Raw genomic sequence first — 12,076 nt, 5'->3', positions numbered from 1 at the left:
CTTGTTTCTATCATACTTAATAGAAGTGTATTTCATGGGAACAAAAGAAAAATGTATTAAGAAACACTAGTGTGGCTATGCTATTTTGAAATAGGGATTCTATCGTGCATGAGGGCAAAAAAGGAATTATAGCAACTCTTGTGTGGATATTCAGCTTTCAAGTTTTTCTTTCTACATATCTTTGTTTGCCTCAAAGATTTATTTCACATGCATAGATTGGAATTTTCCTTATTTCATGAGGCATGGACAATTTCAAAACACGATTTTAAATTTAACAGGATTTGTTCATCAACACTTTCGTTGCATCTACATATTTCTTTACAAATGACCAAGGGTTCCACTTACTGTGGAACCAACATGAATGCAAGTACTAGTATATGGATTTAATGATCAAGCTATCTAACAACTTCTCAAGGCATTGGATATAGTTTCCACAGAGAGGATTCTTTTGAACTCCATTATGTTTCCGCATTGAGGTCCTTCATCCTTTTGTAATTGAAATGGTACTAATAACCAGTTCGTCTTAGAAAACCAAATGAAATTTAAAAATTTTAAGAAGACCTAGGAGGCCACATGCAAATATCAAGAAGGCCTTCCTTCTTGAGTCGCGTGAGTATGTTCAGTACTCTCAAAGAACCTAATTTTTTGTGGTATTTCCACAAAAAGAAAAATAATCTTGGGTTTTACTTGGTGCAAACCAACGTTTGCACATTAGGCAAAAGGAGTTTCAACAATCAATTACACTATGATGAAAGTCGTAAGTTCAATGATATTCATGTCGGTTCTTCATCAAAGATGTGATGATTCATTGAAGGGAAACATTATATGTGCATGAACAAAATTAATCTTTGCAATGATAAATCTCATAAGTTAGTTATGAATGGGAAAATGGTGTATTAGGTATGAAAGTAAATGTGATATCATGAACGTACACTTAATACAACATGCTAATAGCATTTTCACACCCAATATAGATAATATGCGTGATGAGAATCCATGACTATACTTGATCTATTAGCAAATCAATCTAAGTATGAGTCTAGGTTGCATGAATATACGAAGAGGATATGAGGGTGTAAGGGAGTGCTATCCTTGGCTAAGATGGTGCAATAGGTGAAATGGGAAAGAGAGGAGATATCAAAATAGAACATGGCTTATAAGGATATATACTTATCATAGTTTTTGCAAGGGTTGACAGACCTCATGTTCTGTGAATACAACTCTCACACGCTATGCCACACTCACACCATGGACACAATTTCACAGCATCTATTCTATCAAATGAGGCCATAGTCTCTTTCCTCTATCCTAGGGGGTTTGCAATTGCTCACCTTTTAATTTTTTTTAAAAAGTTTTTTTATTGTGTCTAAAAAGACATGAGGTAACAGCCTGAAGTTCTGCTTACACCTAGTTCAGTTAGTACATAAGGTAATTACTGGAAGTTCCTATTACAACTGATTCCACCAGGACAAAACAACTAAGGAAACAAAAAGCAAATGAAGACTGAGAGTCTGTGGATTTAGCTTTGAAATCCTTTATCAATGCCTTGCCATATCTAGAGACAGCCCATTTACCTTCTTTTTAGGCCTCCTTCACATTTTGCTAGCTCTGAGGTTTCCCGACCTAGTGGCGGAAACAACTCTCCCTCTTGTGTAGAAGATCTCTTGGACTAGCAGAGAGGAGGGAGATCCACACGGGAAAGAACCCTGCAAGTGGTTGAGGATTGGCTGAATGGGTATCCAGTCGTCAATCAAAGGTGGAAAGCCAACCCAAACAATAGGAGTTTGAGAGGGGAGGAGGCTGAGGGAGGGGTAGAGGAGAGGCGAGATGCAGTAAAAGGAAGGGCGGGGCCAGGAAATGGGATGCAGGGAGCAGGAAAGGAAGGCGGAGGGTTGAGAAAGGGGGAAGATCAGGAAAAGGCAGGTGGGGGTTTGGGAAAGGGGGATGCGGGATAGAGGAAGCAAGGCAGGTGGCAGGGAGGGTTGTAGGGTGTAGGAAAGGCTGCTTGGGATTGGAAGAAAGGGAAGTGGGGCAAGAAGGATGAGGTGAGGAAACAAGGAGAGGAGGCAGGTCAGGGAGAAGGAAGCAGGGCAGCAAGGGGAGGGAGGAGAGGCAGTGAGAGGGGCAGCATGAGGGAGGGAGGTGACGGGGAGGAGCTGAGGGAAGCGGGGGGGAGGAGAGGCAGCGAGAGGGGCAGCAGGAGGGAGGGAGGTGACGGGGAGGAGCTGCTGTAGTAGCAAGAAATTCTCAAAGAAAGGTGTTTCCAACGAAAAAACAAGTACTTCTATGGTGATGGTTGTCAAAATAAGGAGGATTTCATTGATCGCGTGAAGGAGTACAAGCAACAACATATCTGTGTGGTGGCAATTACTACAAAGGGATGCATTTGGGTCAAGGTCTCAACAAATATGCACAAAGGTGGCACACACTTCCCTTTGAAGTTCAATAAAGTTGGAATCTTTTGAAGGCTTTGGTGAAGAGGCTCAAGGTGAACGAGCATGAAACAGGAGCATGGGAAGAGCTTGAGGATGACGAGCAACATGACATGGCATCATATCTTGAAGGTGAACATTTTGATGATGGGAATCTTGTAGTAGTGCTGAAGACGTGCTCAAGGATGCTATGGCAAAAGCACAAGTATATGAGGGAATGTTTTGCAATAATTGCTCATGAGGTACCATTGCTTAGATCTTTGTCGATGGAAACAAATTCATTTGAATTTATAGTGTGCCAATAGTTGTAGTAGTGCTGACCTACAGAGCAATAGATTGTAAATTCTCCAATTATCTTTACCAGCGTTAGCCTTTACATGGGCCACATAGGTTAAATTTAAAATTATGTTCTTTAAAGTTGTAGTTTTTTGTAAGTATTACTTTGTTTAAAGAACTTATTTCCTTGATGTACTTATTTTACAGAATAATTATGAAGATTAGTCACTACAAACAAAAGATAGATATCTGTAAATCTTAACATCTAACTTTTTGTATTAATAGTACGGCGTGAGTTGGTTCATGAAGAGCACACATTGCCTTTTATCATGCAAACTTCTAAGGAGATAAGTTGTGAGAAATGTGCTACACTTGGCCTTAAGATTTTACAAAGGTGTCTTAATGGAGGTACTGACAAAATTGCCATCTCCAAGCTGTTGTGTGAAAATGCAATACCAACGTTAATGGATTTCTTAAAAAATGCAAATGATGATCTAAAGGCATCATCAATTCAGCTCCTTGGACTTCTCAGGTACAACCCATTTCCTACAGTATATATTAGGCTCAACATGAAATTCATACTGTGTTTGTAGTTGGATTATCCTTCTTAAAAATTTTTCAAATATTCATTACTTGGTTTTGAAGTCTATCACAAAAAGTTATAATGTTGTTGTTTTCATAAATGAGCCTATAAAGTTATATCTACCCGAAAAGTGAGTCTCATTACAAAGAATTTCTTTATTAATGTTAGCTTGTTTTAATTAGTCAAATCTAGCTTATTTCTATAGTAGAACGTTCGAAAAATAACAACATTCAAGTAAAAACGTGTAAGCTTTCTTGTGATGCTCTATACAAGACAAGGGCTTGTTTTGAACACTTTGACAAATAAGTCGCTATTTTGCATGTATGTTTCCCTCATAAGAGTGCTCTCTCTCTCTCTCTCTCCTTGCGGAGAAGGCACATGTAGATAAAACACTAGCTGAAGTGAAAAAATATGGAGGGAAAATGCAGGAGGAATGGAGAATAGAAAGGGGCAAAAAGGATGCAGCAAATAAAGGACATGAAAGCGATCCCGGAAGGAAATTGCAAAACAATGGAGGAGCTGAAAACAGAAAATGCCTCTCTCAGGAAGGAGATTACTGCCATGCAGGAAACAATGCAAGACACACATGCTGAGCTTAAGCAACAAATCAGCAAAGGAAAGATGTGGTCCAAAAGGGCACAACAGCTCAAAAAAAAGAATTTATCTCTGAAGCACTTGAGGAGGAAAAGAGGACCAGAAGAAGCGCTAAATATCTTGGCCTACCGATGGGAGACACTCCAATGACAAATGCGAAGATACTGTTCACCAACATGGGAGTCAATCTCACTTGTGAGACAGCCTGGAGGGTGGGCAATGAGGCATCCACAAAGTCACTAGTGCTGAAGTTCAGCGCAGGGAAATGGGCTGCATATAGGGATGGTAGGGTGATCATCCGAGAAAGAGATAAGGAGGATAAGGAAGAGGAGAGGGAGAATTATGACGGTGTCAAGCTCATGGGACGTGTGTACATACCCAACTGAAAATAGCAGTATGGAATTGTAATGGCACATTATGGTTTGACCCAGGAGGTTTCGTGGAGACATATAATGATAGAGATATGATCTTCTACACCAAAATGCATAAGAGCCCAGAGCAAGGGCTGCCCACAATAACTGGATACACATGGGAGGAGCATGCAGCATGTGGACTCGAGCTCAGTTTCTAGAGGCTCAACCTATGTTCATTACAGTGTGCTACTTTCCCTGTGACACATCATCCTATGCATGAGAGGTTACTACAGATGCATAAGAGAGCATCCATGATGACATCACAGAGTTTTCTAGACAGGGAGACACCCTCCTACTGGGGGATTTTAATGCACGGACATGAAATAGACAGGTGGGCCTGCTTGACTTCTCAGATTCTGACAGAGATCCACACATAGTCCCAGAGCTAGATGCAGCTGAGCTCAGGATATAGAGGCAGTTTGCAGAGGCCCCACAGGTGACAGGGTATGGACGACATCTACTTGAGCTGGGGGCAATCCATGACCTGATCGTTTATAATGGCCTTCTAGGTGGCCATCTTATGGAAGACTCACTTGCTTCCCACATGGCGGTACAGTGGACTATCTACTAGGCCCACTAGACTTTGTCTCATGGATACACGACTTCGCCATACTCCCCCCCTCCACTTGGAGCTGACCACTCTTACTAGGCCTTCCGTACCTCTGCCACCATGCTAGCCACTACGAGAGCTTGAAATCTCAAAAGAATTTGTCACTCCAGGATAGCCTTATTCTTTTCAAGCTCTCACACTCTCTCTCCCTCTCTCTGCAAGTCATTCCCTGAAGGTTTTTATTCATTCAATGAAAACTGAGTACAAAGTTCAGCTCATGGGCTGCTTGCTTGAAAAACATACGTGAATCCATCTACATAAAAGCTCTCAGCTCATTTCTTTAGCAACATGCCAAGTGTCAAAATAACTAACTGAGATTTAGTTACATGCCTCAAAGGGCAAAATTCTAGGGTCTTCCAATTTATTTTTAAGCTTTTCAAGTACCCAATCCGTTTGCTGGCAGCAAGTGACCATCCATCCCAAGGGATATCCAAGATGACGAACAATCTGAGTGGGCAACACACACACACACATTTATATTTTTACCTCCATACATGGAAGGCCCACCCTATGTTGGGACACTTATTTGCAGCAGCCAAATCTCACATGGCACAAAGGTCAGCATCCGTAAAGCTATTTAAAGCATGTAATGCCAACAACGAGGGTGAAGATAGGGATGAAAATTGGTATTCACCGCTCCTGGAGCTCGAGTTCTCTCACAACTAGAGGCATCTACTTACCACAATAGATGTTCGAAAAGAATGGGATTCCATATATACAGTTGAGCAGTGGCCACTAAAGTGTACTCTTCTTTGGTTGTGTGGAGTGTAGAGGATACCTTTAGTGGAAGGAACATATCGACTCGCTGCTGCTCCCCGCTCCTCCTGCTCCCCTCCTCTCCCTGCTCCTCCTGCTGCTCCGCCTCTCCCCGCTGCTCCTGCTGCTCCTCCTGCTCCCCTCCTCGCTGCCCCCTCCCTTCCCTCCTGCTGCTCCTCCTCCCTGCTGCTGCTCCTCCCCCCGCTCCTCCTGCTGCTCCTCCTGCTCCCTCCTCGCTGCCCCCTCCCTTCCCTCCTCGCTGCCTCCTCCTTTCCCCCGCGCTGCCCTCTCCCTGCGCGCTGCCCCTCCCTCCTACCTGCTGCAGCCTCCCCCCCCGCGCCTGCTGCTGCTCCCCCCCCGCTGCAGCCTAGCTGCTGCCTGCACGTCCCCCCCCGTCCCCTCCTCTCCCCCCCCTGCTCTTCCTTGCTCCCCCGCCCCCCCCCCCCCCCCGCTCCAGGCCCCCTCTCCTCCCCTCTCCTCTCTTCCTCTCCTCCTCTCCTTCTCTCCTTCCCCTCTCCTCTACTCCTCTCCTCCCCCTCTCCTCCACTCCTCCTCTCCTCTATCCTCCCCTCCTCTCCCCTCCTCCTCCTTGCTGCCCCCTCCTTCTGACTCCTCTTTGGCTGCTTCTCTCTCTCCCTTCTTCCTTCACCCACTCCTTCATCTGGAGTACCCCTATTCTCTTATAGGGGTCTCCTGGGTTTCAGGAAAGCGGACGGAGTTTTTATTTTTTGTGTTTGAATCGGCCAACACACCTCGATTGACGAATGGGTTCCCATTCAGTCAATCCGTCTCCGCTCACACCGGCCGCGAGAACTGTCACTTTTTCAAAAGACGAGCTGCAGCAGTTGCAAAAGGATTTGGAGCATGAGTGTTCCACGACTCTCTTCGCACGCATTCATGGCTCACACCCCTCCAGGTTACAAGCTAGAGATTGGATGCTAGCGGCGCTTCCTCAGGACCTCGCCCCCCACCTCAAGGATGTTCGTTTGTTGGGACGGGGTTTCTTTCAGGTGTGCCTAGATTCCCCGGACGTCACGAGAGACCTGCTACAGGCCGGGTTTCTACTTCTAGGCTACAGGAGGATTTTTTTGTTTCCTTTTCAACGGGGATTTGACCCAGTTGAAGAGGACAAGCAGGGAGTTCCTGTTTTCATCAGGTTCCCTGGTCTTCCCTCAGTTTATCACCGGCTTCTTTCAGTTATTGGCGAGAGGTTTGGTGTGGTAGCAGAGATCCCCCTCTCCCTGGCGAGCCCTCTTCGGCTACTGAGGCGGTCAGGATGGAAGGTTAGGGTCATTGTCCAAGGACCCCAATATTTCAGATGACCACATCATGCTACAGCGACCCGATGGGTCTTTCTTCCGCCAGAGATTTGAGGTTGCAGGTCGACAGGACCAGTGCAGGATTTGCAGATCCTCGGGGCACTTCACCAGAGATTGCCCAAAGAAGAAAAAGAGGCCAAGAAAGCAACCAGCTCGTACTAGCTTACGACAGAGAGCAAGAGCAGGACCTACCGCTCCACAGACACGGGCTCCCCCACCTCCTAGGGCTACTCGAGTCCCTTCGGCACCCCGCACCACCTCTGGCCCATGGTGGGTTCCGATCGTGGTTAGGCCCTCTACTTTAGATCACTCATCCACCGCTTCGGAGGCTACCCCCTTGGAGCCTCGGGAGGAGACTAGTGTTCAGGAGCCTTGTTCAACTCCACCCTTGGATCAGGCTGTACCTTCCTTAGCAGCCCAGGTGCCAACCGCACCACTTTTTGATCAGGATCCAGTATAGGTGCCTCCCTCTTTGGACAGAGGGAAGGGGGTCTTGCCTTCTCTTCCTGCTTCGGTAGGAATCCTTTGTACCCCCTCCCCAGGACTGGCTCAGCGGAACTCATTTTTCGCTTTGGAGGACCTCTCTAGCCTCCCAGATGATGATTTTGTACCCTCTACTTTTGGAGAGCTAGTTATCAGCATCCCTCTTGAGAGATTCTTCTCTCTCTCACCTGTGGACTTTCCTCCCCTTGGATCTCGTGTGTATGATAGAAGGTCTGCTCCAGTAGAGGTTTCTTCTTCCGCCACCAGGTCGGGTAAGGTATTCCAACCCACTTCCTCCCGCCGATGAGGATAGCCAGTTGGAATATACAGGGATTGGACGGCATCCCTCATCGCCGTCGCAGACAGCTGATTAGGAATCAACTCCATCCAGGTGTTTCAGGTGGTTCCCTAGACATTCTTTTTCTTCAGGAACACAAACTGGATGTCAGAGATTGCTCCAAGTCAGGTAAGCTGCTCTTAGGCCGGACTTTTTGGCTTCCTGCCTTGGGAACCAGAGGAGGTACATGCATTTCAGTTTCAGATTCTATTCTGCCTCTGGTCATTGGACACGGAACCATAACCTTCTCCAGGGCCCAATGGGTTTTACTTCTGATTGACGGACGTAAGGTTGGTTTCCTCAACCTCTATGCTCCGAACAACAGAGGGGACCGTGTTTTGTTTTGGAAAGAGTTGCTCTCGTGGACTGGCATTGCGGATTCGTGGATTATTGGAGGTGACTTCAACATGGTTGAGGCACCTTCTGATAAGAAAGGGGGCAGAGAAGGTGGTATCCACTCCCTTGAGAGAGCAGCCTGGGATGTCTTCTTGTTCAGGTTCAGTGGCAGAGATGTTTGGTCAGATGATGCATTTCTTATTCAGTCTCAGTCACTTTTGTTTTCCTGGTCGAACCATAGGGTGCAGATGCCTATCCATGCTCGGATTGACAGATTCTATGTGGGTGACTGGGCTCTTGATAGAGGGGGGACAGTTTGCACTTCATACCATTTTCCAGTAATTTTGTCCATCTCAGAGCCTCATCTGAGCAGAGCCTCATCTGAAAGGACGGTCTCACAGCATCAGGATCCCCGACGCCTTATACACGGATGAGACTCTCACAGAGGCAGTGTTGGAGATCTGGGTTTCTCATATGCAGGGGGGGTGGCCGGTCCTTCACATGTGGCTACAGCGCTTGCGAGTATCAGCGACTTTTATCACTCCGTTGCTAGTGCTCGGCAAGGTGAGGTATTCAGGCAAGAGATTGGTATCCGCCGGCAGTTGGCAGCCTTACAGAGGGAGGAGCAAAAACGACCATCAGATGCTTGGATACAGGAGCGCCTTGCTGCGGCAAGGGCTCACTTGTAGACCTTGCTTGATCAGAGAGCAGAGTATGCCTTCCATGCACGGGAGTCCTTTTGGATACAGATGTGGAGGGAGAGTCAATAAACAATTTTTCTCTACACTTGGTCCCAAACATAGTAGAGAGAGTGTCAGGCAGCTTATTGACTCTGACAACGTTTTTGCAGTCCCATCCGGAGACCGTCATGCACTTAGCGACAGCTTTCTATGCCTCCCTACTTTCCGTAGATCCGAACTCACAGGCCACAGAGGTGGCGAGAGATGAAGTTTGGCAGAGTTTACCTATGTTGGTCACCCCAGAGATGTTATGCTCACTTGATGCACGCTTTACCAACACAGAATTCAAGACTGCTCTCTCTGTGCTTCATAAGGGCAAATGCCCTGGTTCCGATGGTCTTACTACTTGTTTTATAGCCTTTTGGGATATGATAGGTGATCTTATTACTTCAGCCCTGTAGGGCATTTGGGACTCGGGTGAGATGCCTGACTCACTGACCGAGGGACTCATTCACCTTATCCCGAAAGGTGGCAACATGAATTTTGTATCCCATTGGAGACCCATCACTCTTCTGGGCACTCTTTACAAAATCCTTGCTGAGGCGATCAGCATCCGATTACAGCCCCTTCTTCCAGACCTCATCCATGATACTCAGACGGCTTTGTGCATGGCAGGAGCACTTTTGATAATATCTTTTCCTTTTGGGAAGCACAGAGTGGGCTATGCAGAGTGGGTAGAGGCTAGCAGTTCTACTCCTGGACTTCTAGAAAGCCTATGACAGAGTAGATTGGGGTTTTCTTGAGGGCACTCTTCTATGGTTTGGATTTCTAGATGCGTGGATTAGAGGGGTGGCCTCCCTTTACAGATCAGCCTACAACCACGTTTTGATTGGAGGAGTAAGGGGTGACAGGTTTCAGATTTCCAGATCAGTTCATCAGGGATGCCCTTTAGCCCCCTTCCTCTTTCTTTTTGTGGCAGAAGCTATGAGTATCTTCCTTAGATCTCAGGCTGAGCTTTTTGGGCTGAGATTGCCCTTGAGACAGGAGAGCTTCTTGACTGTGAGTTGGCTGATGACACTGCTATTTTTATTGAGACCTCTTCGCAGTCACTTGATTCTTTCCGGACAGCCTTGGATATTTTTTGCTCAGCTGCAGGGGCACACATTAACTAGCATAAATCCTTTGGCTTTTGGATCAGTGATGAGGACACTCCAGGCTGGGGAGTTGACATTGGCTTTTCCTGGATTCAGAGGGGTGTTCCTATCAGGTATTTGGGATGCCATGTAGGATTGGACATCTCTCCAGCACAGCAGTTTGCCCCAGTACTAGAAAGTATAAGGAAAAAGCTCCTTTTCTGGAGCTCTGCCAAACTCGACCTTGCATCTAGAGTTGTGGTAGTGAACCAGGTTCTCTTGGCCACCTCCTGGTTTGTGTGTTCTTGCTGGTGCCGGTCTAGGGATTGCATCACTCAGTTCATCAGACCAGTCAGGAATTTTTTATGGAGTGGACTTGATGGCACAACAGATGTTGCAGCAAGGGTGGCCTGGAGACCATTATTCTCCCTACATGTGAAGGGGACCTTAATGTCATTGACCCGGACTTGCAGTGCAGGGCATTGCTTTGTAAGGTGGTGGTGAGGGGACTCATGCCTGGGGAGGAACCTTGGAAGGATTTCTTTTTTGGACGCATTCAGGCTTGCACACCAACCTTGGGAGATGATTGGGTGGACAGCCCTCGCAGGATTTTCACTTCCACCCCTCTCAGATCTCCTGCCTCTCCTCTCATGACTGCCATCCTGAAAGCTTGGGGGAGCTTCAGGAACACTCTTCGAAGGATTCCACCTTCTACCGTCGAAGAGATTGATAGGCAGCCGATCATTTGGAATGATGGTATTCTTGATGAGCATGCCAGATCACTGGGCATTTCCCATTACATGCAGTGGTCTAAATGGGAGAGAGGCCCCACCTACACAGTAGGCACTTGGAAAGCTTTTATCAGGCTACTTGAGGATCAGAGACTACAGTCCGTGAGTCACCTGAGAGGGGTAGCACGCAAGATTCAGCAGATAGGTGCAGCCATCCTGGTGGAATGGAGAGTTGAGTTGCCTATTACTTCCACCACTTGGATGGGGGCTTTTTCAAGGACATCAGTTCCTTTACAGGTGATCGCTCTCCGAGGTCTCGGGGAAGACGCACTGGTCTTTGACGTTGGGGATGGAGGTTTACCCTCTATATCCAAGGATGGCATTCTTCTTGAGGTTGCCTTTCAGCGTGTCAGGATTGCTGGGTTTGTGGATCATGGAGCGGGCTTGCAGTGGTACTTAGACCCCGACCCTCTGCTCTTGGCCTTGGGATCCTGGAGGTTGTGGTTATATGGAGGTGCACCTATCAGGTGCTTGCAGTGGGACCCAGGAGAGTGGGAGTGGATAGATCATGGGCACAGAGAGAGGGGGATTCCCTTCTTTCGTTTCACGGTTGGTAATGCCTGGAGATTTCAGCTGAACAGTAGGGGTTGGACTCCCTCCAGAGCCCCCCATTGGGAAAGCTTCTTCATCACCGCAGATTTACGTAGAAATTTCTGGAGGAGGCTCTGGAAATCCCTAAGAAATAGGAAGATCACTCTTTTCTTTTGGCTTTCTATTCATGGAGGGATTGCAGTGAACTTGTGGAGATCACGATTTGGGGCTGATCCCACTTGTTCCCGATGTCATTCTGCAGAGGAGTGCGATATTGCCTTTGGGACTACAGTCAGGCGAGGACTGTTTGGAAAGGGGTTGCTCGGATACTTAGCATCTTTCACACTTCCCCTTTCTTCATGACTTGGGGCTCGGTCGCATGGTTATCCCTTACCGGGCCCCAGGTGTTTTATGAGGGTGAGCCTTCTTCTTGGGCACTCTCGGTCCACCGGCAGGTGATAGAGCCCTGCTCTCTTCAGGATGTACCACTTACTCCCTTCAGAGCTTCTCATGCTTCAGTGGTCACCTCTTGGGAGATTTTGGCTAGCATTTCCTCTTGGCACATTTGGAGAGCCAGATGTACTGAGGCCTTGGATGGCACCCAGATACACCCATCATAGGTATTCACGGGTATTTGGACTGACATGGTTCACACTTTGATAGCCATATGGGCTAGCATGCAGGGCCCTTCACGGGCAGCCTCTTCTAGAAGGACTATATTTCTTCAAGTTTGGAGGGGTTCTCCCTTTTTCTCGGAGGTTTCTACCGGATTGAGATGGCACTATCAGCCTTAATCCTTTCT

At 47.1% G+C, this 12,076-nt stretch overlaps 1 protein-coding gene across 1 annotated transcript in view; it reads left to right on the top strand.

Annotated features, from left to right (window-relative positions):
- LOC147880755 (radial spoke protein 14-like) overlaps positions 1–12,076 on the top strand; it is an 88,462-nt gene that overhangs the window by 64,113 nt on the left and 12,273 nt on the right. The window contains exon 7 of the mRNA XM_087371206.1: positions 2,994–3,240. Coding sequence (XP_087227332.1) covers positions 2,994–3,240 — 247 coding nt within the window. The remainder of the gene's footprint in view (positions 1–2,993; positions 3,241–12,076) is intronic.

The sequence above is a fragment of the Dipteris shenzhenensis genome, chromosome 32, assembly GCF_047967505.1.
Source record: "Dipteris shenzhenensis isolate YYH24624 ecotype China chromosome 32, Dip_SZ_1.0, whole genome shotgun sequence".
In the NCBI taxonomy this organism is placed as follows: Eukaryota; Viridiplantae; Streptophyta; class Polypodiopsida; order Gleicheniales; family Dipteridaceae; genus Dipteris; species Dipteris shenzhenensis.
This window is presented reverse-complemented; position numbering and strand designations above follow the sequence as displayed.